The sequence below is a fragment of the Cicer arietinum genome, chromosome 3 (assembly GCF_000331145.2).
Source record: "Cicer arietinum cultivar CDC Frontier isolate Library 1 chromosome 3, Cicar.CDCFrontier_v2.0, whole genome shotgun sequence".
Lineage (NCBI taxonomy): Eukaryota > Viridiplantae > Streptophyta > Magnoliopsida > Fabales > Fabaceae > Cicer > Cicer arietinum.
In genome coordinates this window covers 67,115,167-67,129,419 of record NC_021162.2, presented here as the reverse complement: position 1 = coordinate 67,129,419, position 14,253 = coordinate 67,115,167, and the positions used below count along the sequence as shown (strand labels likewise).

Below are 14,253 nucleotides of genomic sequence, written 5' to 3'. Positions count from 1 at the left end.
AGGAAAAATTGTTGATTGCATTCTATCACTTAAATGGTTTCATGAGTCGAAGCAGACGAACTATCAGAGTGGATCCAGCAAACACATGAAATCTCCTTTAGTTATGCAATCAGTCAGTAGGTTGCATCCAAGAGCCACAGCTGCATTACCCTCGGATGCATGCAGACACTTGGATTTGTCTGCAACATCGGAAAAAACGCCTCCTGCTGGAAGTAATTTTCATAAACGAGAAGGTTCAATTTCTCAATCTTGCTCATATTTTATTTGAATTTGAATTTGTTAGCTGATGGTTAGCTGCACATATAATATTAATCTCCAGATTTTGCCAATTGGCATTTTTCACTTTTAAGGAAAATTAGTTCAGAATGATGGAGTATTTAATTGATATGTTCCTTGGTTGAATATTACTAATTTACTAAAACTGTCAATTGCATCTTGCTTTATTTTCACTAGTCAAGAAATGGAAAGTTTTTATTGAAAATCACAACATTCAATACATTACTGAGTAAAAGCTGTTTACTCTTAAAAAATATAATGCTTTTGACTTTTTAGCATTTAACTTGTTAATTTTCAAACCTTAACTCAATGAATAAAAAGGCTGAAAATATTTTTGACTTGTGCACATCGTGGACTAATTTTTTACTTTAAATAAATATTTAACCTTTTTCACGATTCAGTCATTCATTCATTTCTTACAATTAGAAAAGAAATAAATTAAGATATTCTATTCCATGACAATGGACTAATAAAGCATGTGTGTGTATTTTGTTTTGACGTGTACCTAATCACACCTCAATAAACTGTCCCTTCTACATTCTCAATTTTGACTTGGATAATGGTATTCTTGCTAATACCTTCATTGGATGCAACAGAAACTGTGGAATCACTTTCTAAGATACTAGTTGACCTTATGCTTGATGCCAAAGAAAATATTGATGGAAAAGTTGTTGCTTCTCTTCGCAATGGGGATATGGTAATCATAATTGTACTTGTAATCATATAAACAAATGGGTTTAATTAGCATTAACAGATGAGTTTTGTGTCCCACTACCTAATCATTAAATGTCTTAACTGCAGGATCCAATGAACCTATTTAATCAGATTTTGACTAGTTGTTGTAGGGAACAGGTATCTATGAAGTTACCTGAGGTAAGTTGAAGATTTTCCAAAAGTAATTATTTTTTGTGCTAATTCGTTATGTGTCCTATTGTTGACTGGCCTTCATGATGCAAATTGTGTGACAATAAGATAAATAATTGAAAATGATCATCCTAGGGTTTTTTTTTTTTTTGGCTGAAGAATGCCTATGTCAATATTATGCTAGTTCTTCATGTATGTTGTCTGTGGTCATTACAAATCATGCTTATCAGAGATTATATTATACATAAGGATTGCTGTGTTATTCTATTATGCCTATTTCCCTTGATTGCTTTTGCTCATTCTAATATGAGAAATAAATTTAATATTTTAAAAGGATCATTTCATGCAATATTTTCTCTATATGCCAAAGTTTTCTTTTTCTTATGATACTTACCAGAAGACTTCTTGGCCTAAAACAGTTGCCTTTGCTACTAAAGAATTTTATAAAAGAAGGGAGTAGCTTACCACCTCATTTCACTTCCAAACCCACAGAATCAAATGCTTTCTCTGCATCTGAAAAATCCAAGGTACCATCTGTTTTCTCTGTAATTTCTCTTTTTGGTTAAAAACAAGGATTTAAGTTGATACTTTGACATGTTGCGTGCTTTCCCCTAATTGAAAATGACTTTCGATTTAAATTGACTACATTTATGTCAATTTTGAAAACTAATTTGGCCAATGTGCATTTCATAGTGTTGCAGAGCATGCCCTGGAATGTGCACTTGCAATCAGAAGCATCTCATAGACATGCAGGAAAAAGAGCTTCAGGTAGGCATTTGTAAACCAGTATTATACCTCTAGTAAAAGCATTTTACAGCCTGAATTTTAGAAACAATGCTTGTAGTCATGTGTTTTGTTTATTCAGGATCTCAAGGCTTTGAAGTTCAAAATTATGAATGAGTTTCAAGAGATGCAATCACAGTGTCAGAGATTTTTCAATGATATAGGTATAAATAGCCATGAACTTTGCAAGCTTATTATCTTTTACATCATCATTTTCAAAAATAAGAATAGTTTTTAATGGTTTTGTGTTACTTCATGAATTCAGGAATTCACATAAATGATATATCAACCAAAGCTCTTGGCTATTACAAAGTAGTAGAAGAGAACAGAAAACTATACAACATGGTCCAAGATTTGAAAGGTTGACTTACTTGTAGATTTACTAATCATGCTTAAAGCTTAAAGGGTCGCTTCTTTTTTCGCCATCCTTGATCTCTAAGTTAATTTTGTGCCTAAACTCAAAATGCAGGTAATATTCGAGTTTACTGCAGAATCAGACCTACATTCGAGGCTGACTCCAAGAACGTTGTTGATTTCATTGGGGAAGACGGTTCTCTATTCATTTTAGATCCATCAAAAGCACTAAAAGATGGAAGAAAACTTTTTCAGTTTAATCGGATTTTTGGTCCAACAGCTGGCCAAGGTAAAGTTCTAAAAGCTAAATATATAGAATTTGTGCACTTAACTAACTTTACTTCCTCTCTCTTTCTTACCCTCTCTTTGTTGAAACTTACCATTTTGTACTCAGATGAGGTTTATAGAGACACTCAACCATTAATTAGATCGGTAATGGATGGATACAATGTTTGTATTTTTGCTTACGGTCAAACAGGATCTGGGAAGACTCACACCATGGTAAGATACTTGATAGAATTTTGCTTCAGTTATGCTATATATCTATTTTAAATTGATTTAAAAATAAGAAAAATGTTATTATATATATGTTCCTTTGTATTATTATCTTAGCAGTGCACACTGAAAGCCAGAATGTTCCCATTTAATATGTTTCTCATGTGGCAGAGTGGTCCTTCAAGTGGAACATCCAAGGATATGGGGATCAACTATCTGGCTCTTAATGATTTGTTTCAAATGTCTAATGAAAGGAAGGACAATATAAAGTATGACATTTCTGTTCAAATGGTTGAGATTTACAATGAACAAGTAAGAGACTTACTTGCAGAGGACAAAACAGAAAACAAATATCCTTTTTCATATTCAGTATTCCATATGTTAAACAAATATTTGCATGCTGTTGTTCTAAAGACAAGGCAGAGAAATTTACTTCATTGCTACTCTTTAATCTTTCTGTATTCAAGTGTCTCCTTAACTAACCTTAAATTAGAGATTCGGAGCTGCAATGATGATGGAATGAGCCTTCCCGATGCAAGATTGCGGTCAGTGAAGTCTACGACTGATGTTATGACCCTCATGAAACTTGGCGAGTTTAACCGTGCTGTCAGTTCTACTGCAATCAACAATAGGAGTAGTCGTTCCCACAGGTGAGTTTTCACTTTTCAAGAGTGCTAGTAACTTCATTCCCTTTCTATAATGCTTTTGTTTGGTTTAGGCACTTATTGACAAGGCTTTCCAACGTGTTGCAGTGTACTCACAGTGCACATTAATGGCAAAGATACATCCGGCAACTCCATTCGCAGTTGCCTTCATTTAGTAGACCTTGCTGGAAGTGAAAGAGTAGACAAGTCTGAAGTCACAGGAGATAGACTAAAGGAAGCACTATATATCAACAAGTCTCTTTCGTGTTTGGGAGATGTGATCATGGCACTTGCACAGAAGAATTCTCACATTCCTTACCGGAACAGCAAACTCACACTTCTTTTGCAGGATTCCTTAGGTACATACTAGTGTACTGTGTACATGATCGCAAAGAAAAGCTTTGGAGACTCTACCTTTGTTTTTTCACTATATAAATGACAATATGTTGATGTTTTTCCTTGAAAATTTCTGCATTAGGTGGACATGCTAAAACATTGATGTTTGCGCATGTGAGTCCCGAAGCGGATTCCTTTGGTGAAACAGTGAGTACTCTAAAGTTTGCTCAAAGAGTTTCCACTGTGGAACTAGGGGCAGCCCGGATGAACAAAGAAAGCAGCGAGGTTATGCAACTTAAAGCACAGGTAAGAATGTCTACTTTAAGTCCCACCATTTGGTTGCTTATATGCTGTCTTAACATTTTAAGAATTTTAGTGTTGATTTGAGATTCATTGTGCTGTAAAAGTTAAAGTAAACATGTTTTCCTCTTTTTTTTTTTTTGTATGAATGATAGGTTGAGAACCTTAAGATTGCATTGGCAAACAAGGAAAGTTCAAAACCAATGTTCAATAGAACTAAAGAACCTCACACTCCATTAGAAAAAACACCATTACGCCCTCGAAGACTTAGCATCGAGAATTGCAGCGCGGTAAAGACTGAAAATTCAGTGAATGTTCAGGATAGAAGTGGAGCCAAATCACCTTCTTTCATACCCCGTTCAAGAAGACTAAGCTTGGAAGGTCCAAGAACCATAAAAAAAGACGGTCTACAACAGAAAGCATCAGCTGAAGTAAGCAAAACTTTACATTATGAGCCGATGTCTCAACAGAAATATCGTCCGCAACAAGATCCGGAAGCAGTGCCAATGCTAAATGGCCAATTGAGCAATGTCAAAGCTCCTCCAAGCCCTACAAACATCTATCAGAACCGTTCAAGAAGACTAAGCTTGGAAGGTCCAAGAACCATAAAAAAAGACGGTCTACAACACAAAGCATCAGCTGAAGTAAGCAAAACTTTACAGTATGAGCCGATGTCTCAACAGAAATATCGTCCGCAACAAGAGCCGGAAGCAGTGCCAATGCTAAATGGCCAATTGAGCAATGTCAAAGCTCCTCCAAGCCCTACAAACATCTATCAGAACCGTTCAAGAAGACTAAGCTTGGAAGGTCCAAGAACCATAAAAAAAGACGGTCTACAACACAAAGCATCAGCTGAAGTAAGCAAAACTTTACAGTATGAGCCGATGTCTCAACAGAAATATCGTCCGCAACAAGAGCCGGAAGCAGTGCCAATGCTAAATGGCCAATTGAGCAATGTCAAAGCTCCTCCAAGCCCTACAAACATCTATCAGAAGAGGTTGATAAAAGTTGATGGTGGTGTCCAAATTCACCCTCTTAAACTACCTCAAACACCTGAACCACAATTGCTAGATAAAAATGATTCACACATAATTGTACCAAGTGATCTTGCTGATTCCCTTGCAGCAAAGGTGACAAGTAGCACAAATGGAAAAGGGTCGCAGTTTAGAAGATCGTTGAGAACAATTGGGAAACTGATTAATGGCTCTGAAAAGAGGTGTACTTTTTTTAGGATATTCTAAGCTTGGTGTTTTTAACCTTTTTTTGCTTTGAAATGTGACACTGTTTTCAAGTCGTTTATTACTGAATCATCCATCAATTGTGAAAAAATATGCAGGAGCCAACAAATTATGGTTGAAGTGAAGTCACCTATCAAGGGAAGCAGCCATGCAAGTCCGATAATATCACCAATACCAGCTGGTGAGAGAACAAAAAGGAGGCGATCTTTAACAGGAATTCAATCATCCGGGCCTAATTCACGAAGATCTTCTCTTGGAGGGAAGCCGGCCCCAGTAACATGTAAGTTGTCAGACCTGCAGAATTGCCCATTTTTCATTTCTCATTGATATGAAAAAAAAGATTGACAAAATTTTGGTCTTCAAAAATTAAAAGTACTAATTTGATTCAAAAGTCTCAAATGTCGATCAGATAATGACGTCTTTGTAGGATATATTTAAGTACCAAGTTTTGATCATCAAGAGACCAAATAAGTTTATTAAAGCATGATTTTGATGAGCCTTTACTCTTACTATCATTTTGATGAGCCTATATGTATGTGTGTAGATGAGAAGGAGAGAAATGCTAGAACACCTCCTCCTGTTCATCCAGAAACCAAGACTTCAAAAAGGTGGCTATAGATGACAAGTGCTTTGACTTTAAGCATGCCAACAAGGCTGAACTTGACTCTAGTTAATTTAGGACAAGCTCCAAATTTTTTGGAGCTTTTGTTTTCACATCAACAAAGATGCCTTTGTTTCTTTTTTTAGTGGCAGGGAGATAGATTTGAAGTAAAAAATTGCAAAGATGGCAAGAGAGTCGGTGTAGATACAAGATACTAGATATAAAAAAATATCAAGGAAGATACAAAATTGAAATTTTTTCAAGTTTGTATTTTAGCATGTTGCATGGTTGTTTAGTAATATTTCTCAATGCACACTCTAAATTTTTTTGGGTTGAAAATACAATGGATACTGAAAATTGGACTTCTGTGCAAGCCTTGTGCCAATATTAAAGAGTGTATTTTTCCACCCCATGTTTCTAAAAACCACACGTGTTTGCAAGTATATACTTACAAGGTATACAAAATATCGGTTAGTTTTTATTTTTATTTTTTGTATACTTTTAAAGTGTGATTATGGGAGAAAAGAAGTTTTTTTACCTTCTATTGTTGAAGTTAAGTCATTTTTTCTGTGTTGTGAAAAGTCTAACCTTATTAATTAAACATGGACCTCGATCAAGTTATTTCCTATGCATCATCGCTTGAATTAATTAATTTATATCACAAATATTACCTCAAAAAGAGGGAATTGGATGGAACTATTAGTAAACTGTCTTCTACGTTTCATTTTTTTAGTGAAAAAATATCTATCATGATATTTCATACAAATTTTCCATCCATGAAAAATGTACAACCAGAGGCACATGCCAAGTCTAGTAAATTCATCAACTCAATTGTTAGACTGTGAAAAATATTTCCAGTTTTACACTCTTAAATTGCCTTGAAAGATTAATATTACAAAAAGAAAATTACATGATCGGTTGTGAGCAGAAGTGATTGGTTGACCACTCAATAAAAAATAAGTCTTAAACACACTTCTAGTCTCATTATTTTAATGGAAACATGATTTTAGACCACTTAGAGCATCTTTAACGGTGGCTAAAATGAGTTCGTCCGTCAGGTGTAGTTACATGACCTTCAGTTTTTTGTGAGTTTACTATTGGAGATATGTTAAGCTGTCATTACCGTTCTCTCACGAAGGAACCGTACTTTGATTATGGTTACTTTTTTTTTTATTCATTTACTAGTAATAATAAATGAATGATTTGTTAGTGGTGAGCCTTATTTTATGAACATGTGAATTGGCCGTTGGAGTAAAAGATGAACGAGTTATTTTAAAATGATGTGGTACGGTGAACCCCATTTAAATGAACTCATTTTGAGTTCACCGTTAGAGATGCTCTTATGTCTAAATTTGGTGTTTCAATTCTCTAGTTTTTTAAATTTCAAAATTTACCCTACAAGTCTGCAACTTCATTTGAGACTAAATTTAATGATTAAAAAAAATTAGTTATTTTATTAATTATTGACTAATTTTTTATTATTATAATTTGAAATAAAATCATTGCTATAGAAGTAATGTATATGATAATAATTGACACTTAAAACAAATATTAAAAATTACTTTAAAAATAAATGACAATTATTTTGATTTTTTTCCCTGCTAAATGACACTATTTTGAAAGAGAATATATTAGTTTGATAATGTAGGGGTGTGAATAGATATTTTTCCTTGGTGAAAATAACCGTTAGTGGTCCCTGTTGAAACCGCCTAACACGTCATATCATGTGTGGATAATGGAGTTGCCAAACTGATCTTCAATAATGTCTGACGTAAGGTATCATCACATGCACAACCTTGGTTGGAGGATGATGTTCTCACATGCATGCCACATATATCACTCTTACTATATTCCTCTTTTTTTTTTATTTTAAGTCCACCCTTACTATATTTAAGTAATTGATCAAAGAAAAATATAATATAAAATTTTTATGGATAATAATTGTGAAATAATCTATGTGATGCACTTCATAACCACTAGATAGAAATAGTTGTATAATCTCCAGAAGTTGTGGGTGTTAAAAATTAAATGATATAATTAGTGAGATAATTTTAGACCGTTACAAAAAAAGTTAGAGAACTTTAGAATGGTGACATATATATCCTCGTGCCTTCTGGCTTATGTTAAATAGAAATGCAAAGTTCAGAATCAAATACAGCTTTTTCATTTTATGACAGCTTTGTTCTGCTGTGTTGTAGTACCTTTTCAGATTCCCATATGGCTTTTATTTTCAATTTAGAAAATAGAAATAAATGGACTAACAAAAAAAACATTATCACATTTTGAATAAGTATGTATAAATCAACCTCGTAAAATCATAGTCAGCAGATATTAGCGAATGTTTGGATTGAAGGTGATTTTGACCAACAAGTTTTCATATAGCGTAGTTTTTGTAAACATTTAGATCAAAATTTAGATGACATGTCGTGATTCTGCCAAAAAGAACACAAATTCTGAACACATTTTTATACACTTAAAGACATGCTAATACTTCAGAACAAATAAGTTGAAATGCATAGACTAATTGTTAGCTTATAAGAGAAGCTTTTGTTTTAAAAAATCATTAACAGTTATTTGCAATATTCTTTTAATATTTTTTTATTAGAACTCATGAAAAAGCTTATCCAACCTAACTCAATATAGCCCACCATAATTGATTGAAGTTATATATAAAATGAAAGAAAAAACTTAGCTCTCAAAATAATATTACACCAATAGTTTGGCAAAACAGCTAGCATGATCAACTTTCACCTGTCAATAGAATTTGAAGCCAACCACTTTGGACTAATGAATTTGAATCTCAAGTAAACCAACCATGTTACACATGTATTAACACACCAAAAATGACACAATAACAAATTGCTATTTTTTATAATTACACATCCTAGAAAAATATACTCACTTCTAAATTCTTTCTGTACACAACATATCACACACTATGAGAACTTTTCAGCTTCTCATTATATGCATAAAGAATGTTCAACACTTAAAAACTAAACATTTTTTTTAAATAGATACAAAAAAAATGAAACCATGGAGTGGAAAATCTACTGTGGTTTACGTTGAAGGTTCAAATTTGATTTAAGAACTGTATACTCATAAGCTCTATGCAACCTTTTTCTAAATCTTCTAAGATCTAATTTAACATTTTGGCTATCAAGATAGATTTTCTTTGTATATTCCCACCCTTTCATTGTAATGCTATGAGGGTCTTTTAGAACAGGATCATCTTTATCATATTTATCATATAAAGAACTTTCTTTAGGTTGAATTTCATATCCAATGTATTTCAAACCAAGTTTCCTTGCAGGTTCACCATAATAGTTTTCTGCAGCCCATGTAGTACCAAGAGGAACAACTTGAATGAACACAGAACAAGGTTTCATGAACATGAAATGTGTCATTGCAGCACCATGAACACCAATCATAACATCACTTGAATTTAGTACTCTATAAATCTTTGCCAATTCTGTTGTTTTTGAAGGTCTTAAAACTTTTACCTTAAATCCAATTTCCTCTGCCATTTTCACTAGCAAATTCTCATTAGTTATAGCTCTTGAATTACCACTTCTTGATAGAATAACCAATTTTGGTTTTGTCCATTCAATTTGTTGAACTCCTTGATTATCATATTGTTGTTGCGAGGTTGAGGTTTCCGGTTCGGGTGATGGAGATAATGCAATTTGTTTTTGTTGTTTTGATTTCTCTTGTGCTTCCCTTTCCTCGTCTCGAATTAGTCCTTTAATCCGAGGCGAATAAGCTTTATCCAAAAGGTTTCTAAAATCAACAATGCTTTTGTTACCTTCCATCAATGAAGAATCAACAGCTAGTTCATCATGGATTTTGAGACCAACAATGGCTTGAGAGAAACAATGAGTCCTATTATCTTCACTAAAATTAATCGGTGGATAATCTGATAGACGAGAAAGGATGTCACCGTATTTTGTGATCCACCAATTATGATATTCAAGTATCACAAACACAACTTTCTTGTTGAAATGTTGTGAAGTGATGTATAATGGTATGATTCCATCGTTGAATTCATGATAAACATTGCCGGTGTAGCCTCCATTAGAGAAGAACACTGCTGGAACATCGTGTTGAACATCACAACCTTGAACATTACGCGAATTCGATATCTTTGAGATGAGGTTCAATTCATCAATGGTGTCCATGACACTTGTCTCCCATTTTCTAGTATAAGGTTTTATCTTTTCATGTTGGAGCACTTGATCCTTTTCATCTTCAACTTTAACAGTTTTTGAATCAATGTTGTGGCTTATTGAGTTGTAGAGGAAAATTGAAGAGGTAGAAGAGTGTGTTCTTATATCACCTTTCATCACACAGATATCAGAACGGTGACCACTTCTATCACAACATATAGTTCCTGTATTTATCAATGAAGTAAAAATTATTATTTGGAGAAAATAAGATAGATGAAACAACAAAATAAAAGAAACATCAATGAGAATATGAAAAATAACCATTTGGATCATTTTCTTAGCTGAACTAGGCCAGTCACAAAAATTTCTAAGACGTATTAAGCAAGGAAATCCAAAGGGGTAAAATGCTTTTTTATGATAAGAAATCGATTTCCTCACACAAAGTGTGTCAACCATTTGTGCCAGACCCTTTTTAGTACATGATTAGTACATGTTTGGCAAAGAGTACACTTTAGAACTTCAACAAAATCACAGTGTCCCCACGGTTTTATCAAACTTGCTGTCAATCCAAACATATACTAAAATTATATGAAAAATGACATCAAATATGGAAAGAACAAGAAGATGCTTACCAGTTGAAACTCGAGAGCATGGCCATGTAGAAGCATTTACATCAACCCCATCTTGGTCTGCATCACTTTCAGTTCCAAAAGAGTCTGAAAAGTAAGAAAAGAAGATCAACACAAAGTAAAATACAAAAAAAATAAAACAAGAAAATAGTTGAAGAAAGAAGGTTTAGATAGAATAGAAATAGTTACATGATAATAGAGAGAAAGTGAAAGAGGGTGGAAGGAAAAGAGGTGCTAATACATAGCAACAAGAGAGAAAAGTAATGAGGAAGAGAAAAGACAACAACTTAGGCCTACTAGTTCTCTTTGAACAATCCATAACTACATGATTCTGTGACTCCTCATCTGAAGGTTTTCTAAATTGATGGTAACGATGGTGGTGAACCATATTTGAATTTCTAAGTTTGGAAATCAATAGAGGGAAAGAAAGTAGAAACAAAAGGGTGTGTTGTTGTTGAGATGGTTTTATTTAAGTTGAAGGAAGAAAAGGAAGGAGGAAAGAAAGAGAAGAAGCGTGTGAAAGTGAAAAGGTGAAGGAACTCAACTCGGTTTTGTATTGGTGGATAGACACGGTGAGGTGAGAGAGCAGAAGAGAACACCAACACCAATGTTGTTGTAATGTTTACGTTATTTCAATCCTGGCTGGTTCTGGTTGGTTAACTCTTTGGTCCATTCTCGTTACGCGCACAAATTTAAGACTACACTTCATTTCAACGATTTACATAATTAGACTTTTAATCTTCTTATTTTACATATTCACATCAAAACACTCTAATTTAAAATAAATAAATAAATGTTGATTGTTAGGTTGAATGTCGAATGCGTAGAGCACGAGGAAATATGGAAATTGTATACCACTTAAATTTTCATATTTTTTTATGCAGTTAAATTATTTTTTTGGGTATAATCACTGACTCGTTATTCAATATAATGCATTGGTTTAAATGAGTATAAAATTCATTGGTGGGTGTTTTTAATAAAAACAATTAAAAATTGAGACATTATATTTTTTGAATTTAAAAATTACATAACTAAAGTTGTGTATTAGAAAAAAATATGAGGACAATAGTGCTTTTAAACTACTAAATATTTTATGTCATAAAAAAATTATTGTATTTTGTCCTTAAGTCTTAGTTCAATTGACAATTGTCAATATTGTTAAATTTAATGTTATATTTCGAGTTTAAATCTAAAATATTTTAATTGTATAAATTAATTATTGTGGTTTCGTCATATTTTCTAATAAAAAATATTATTGTATTTTTTAATAATATTATCTTATTTTTCTTTTGTTCAAATAAATCTTATAATAGAATTCACACAAACATAATATAAATAATGAGCATTATGGTTTTGAACTTCCATTTCAATTAGACATGGCAACATGGATTTTGCCTCCTTCATCCCCCACCTCCATTAATTGGGGGAAATCCACACCCACTTAGTATAAAATTTCGGCTCTTATTTACGCATTCAATGGAGTTCGAAATTTCCTGTCTACATTACACTTATTTATATATATAAAATTATAAAATTATAAATTTAAAAATTATATCTATTATAATTAATATAGTAAAATAATTATTACTAGACATTAATAAAATTAAAAAGTATTTTATATCAAAATAAAATTATAATTTTTTAATATTTAAAAAATATTAAGTATATTCAATATATATATATATATATATAATTTAAAAATTATAATAATATTATTTAAACGAGATCGAATGCAGGTGTGGGGTGAATATCACCACCCCAAACTTGTCTCTGCCTCCGAATTTTAATTTCGAAGAAAATTCACACCCGCATCCAATAGAAGCAAATTTTTTTCTATCCAAATCAAATTAGTTCAAGTAGATCCCTGCAGTGCAAGTTATATTATCATTCCTAATCTCAATTTATAAACCACGTTTGCATATAAAATTGTATAAATAAACAACATTTATTCTGTATCTATAAAAAAAATATCTATTTTTGGTACCTTTATATTGAGGTGAATTAACCAAAAGAAAATTATTTCCATCCCCTTTGGCAAGGTCACCTATTCACGCTATTCCTTCCTATTTTGACAGGACACGTTATTCCTTTCTTGGAGAACAATAAATAAAAAATCTTCAGCCACCTTATTATTGTTTTATTATTATTAGGGGCATGAGTGTGAGAGATCTGGTTTTCCGCCGTTGTATTAAATTGAAACCGCACGATTTTAAATCGACAGTCAATATTATTTATATTTGATTTTACTTATATATTATTTTAATCACTTATATGTTATTTTAATCATCTGATTTTTGCAGTAAACTGTGTGAACTTGTTATTTCAAACAATCAAAGATTCTATTTTTTATTTAAAAATATACTTTCTCCGTATTAAAATAATTGTGAAACTGAATTTTTGAAAATAAATTGAAAAAAATAAATTAATTAAAGATTAATAATATTATAAAATTAGTTTTACTGATTATAATTGTATATATTGTATAATATAATGAATTTAAAATAGGGCGTATTAATTTAGGTTAAACTTTATTAAAAAATTATGCTGTATAAAAAAAGTAATATTTGTGTTGGAACATTTTTTATATATTTAAATGACACTTACTAATTTTGTCCACAAATATAAGATTTTTTCAAATAAATATAGGAGATTAAAATTTTTATTGTGATATTACATTTATTGGTAATTGATAAAGTTTTAAATAATTGAGTCTTATAAGTTGATATAGTTTTAAAAATCTTTACTAATATACGTTTTAAGGACACAGAATTCATTCAAACGTAAGAATATTTTTTATTGTGAAAAACAAACTTTAAATTATTTAAGATTTTTTGTTGGGATCAATAGATATGAAAATATCAAATGAGAATTAGCATTGGGAATAACTGATTTTACGTGATAACGGACAATTATGTTAATATTTCTCCTAGAAAATAAATGTCTTATTCACAACATTGATACGTTTCATATTATTTGTATATTTATATTATCAATTAAATATTAACGACCTTTTTCACTAATCTATATCATATCTCAACTAATATTATTATATCATTAATTACAATTAAATAAGTATTTTAGTAAATCAAACTCATCTGTTGCCTTTCTTAAAAAAAAAAAAAAAAAAAAATCTAACGTGCCCCCTTAGACATGGGAAACAGCATTAATAGTTTATAGTTCACCCTTAGCTGGGCAAAGATCCGCTGATTAAGGCATCGAGGCACGAGCCTGTTGAAAACTGAAATACGGTGACAAACAGATGAACTTCCGCAATTTTAGCAAGAATTTTAATGCTATAATTTAAGAGTAGTCCTAAAAATAAATTATATATTATTTTTAACATATTAAACGAAGTTAATTATATTTTAAATCAAATACATAGAATCATTTTTGCTTACATTTAAAATTAAATGAATTCTTTTTTTTTTTTACTTATTTATGAGAACAAATTTAGGATAATTTAGGATTTGTGAAAACAGTTAAGATAATTTAGGATATATGGCATAGAACACATTAGATAATAAATAAATAAACAAAGTTAAGATGTTTTGAAACCCTCAATTAAAGCAT

The 14,253-nt window shown here is 31.7% G+C and overlaps 2 protein-coding genes across 2 annotated transcripts in view; one reads left to right on the top strand and one right to left on the bottom strand.

Annotated features, from left to right (window-relative positions):
• The window catches only part of LOC101501461 (kinesin-like protein KIN-14L), an 8,001-nt gene extending 1,573 nt beyond the window's left edge, over positions 1-6,428 (top strand). The window contains exons 5-20 of the mRNA XM_073366658.1: positions 4-233; positions 873-973; positions 1,078-1,149; positions 1,560-1,667; positions 1,834-1,908; positions 2,006-2,087; positions 2,189-2,284; positions 2,393-2,566; positions 2,672-2,778; positions 2,944-3,124; positions 3,263-3,422; positions 3,525-3,775; positions 3,895-4,058; positions 4,208-5,268; positions 5,389-5,570; positions 5,835-6,428. Of these exons, the coding sequence (XP_073222759.1) occupies positions 4-233; positions 873-973; positions 1,078-1,149; positions 1,560-1,667; positions 1,834-1,908; positions 2,006-2,087; positions 2,189-2,284; positions 2,393-2,566; positions 2,672-2,778; positions 2,944-3,124; positions 3,263-3,422; positions 3,525-3,775; positions 3,895-4,058; positions 4,208-5,268; positions 5,389-5,570; positions 5,835-5,908 (3,118 nt within the window). The 3' untranslated portion in view covers positions 5,909-6,428. The remainder of the gene's footprint in view (positions 1-3; positions 234-872; positions 974-1,077; positions 1,150-1,559; positions 1,668-1,833; positions 1,909-2,005; positions 2,088-2,188; positions 2,285-2,392; positions 2,567-2,671; positions 2,779-2,943; positions 3,125-3,262; positions 3,423-3,524; positions 3,776-3,894; positions 4,059-4,207; positions 5,269-5,388; positions 5,571-5,834) is intronic.
• Positions 6,429-8,735: 2,307 nt separating this feature from the next.
• Positions 8,736-11,209, bottom strand: LOC101501153 (xylan glycosyltransferase MUCI21). The gene is made up of 3 exons (XM_004493418.4): positions 10,873-11,209; positions 10,687-10,770; positions 8,736-10,278 (listed from the first exon to the last, which is right to left on the bottom strand). The coding sequence occupies exons 1-3, from the start codon at positions 11,069-11,071 to the stop codon at positions 8,939-8,941; spliced, it is 1,623 nt and encodes a 540-aa protein (XP_004493475.1). The 5' UTR covers positions 11,072-11,209; the 3' UTR covers positions 8,736-8,938.
• Positions 11,210-14,253: the final 3,044 nt, after the last annotated feature.

Excerpts from the sequence above, each read along its gene's own strand:
- LOC101501153 (XM_004493418.4), bottom strand. The coding sequence starts at position 11,071 with ATGGTTCACCACCATCGTTACCATCAATTTAGAAAACCTTCAGATGAG. Across the intron at positions 10,771-10,872 it reads CACTTTCTCTCTATTATCAT|ACTCTTTTGGAACTGAAAGT; the intron begins GTAACTATTTCT and ends CTTACTTTTCAG. Across the intron at positions 10,279-10,686 it reads ATGCTCTCGAGTTTCAACTG|GAACTATATGTTGTGATAGA; the intron begins GTAAGCATCTTC and ends TGATAAATACAG.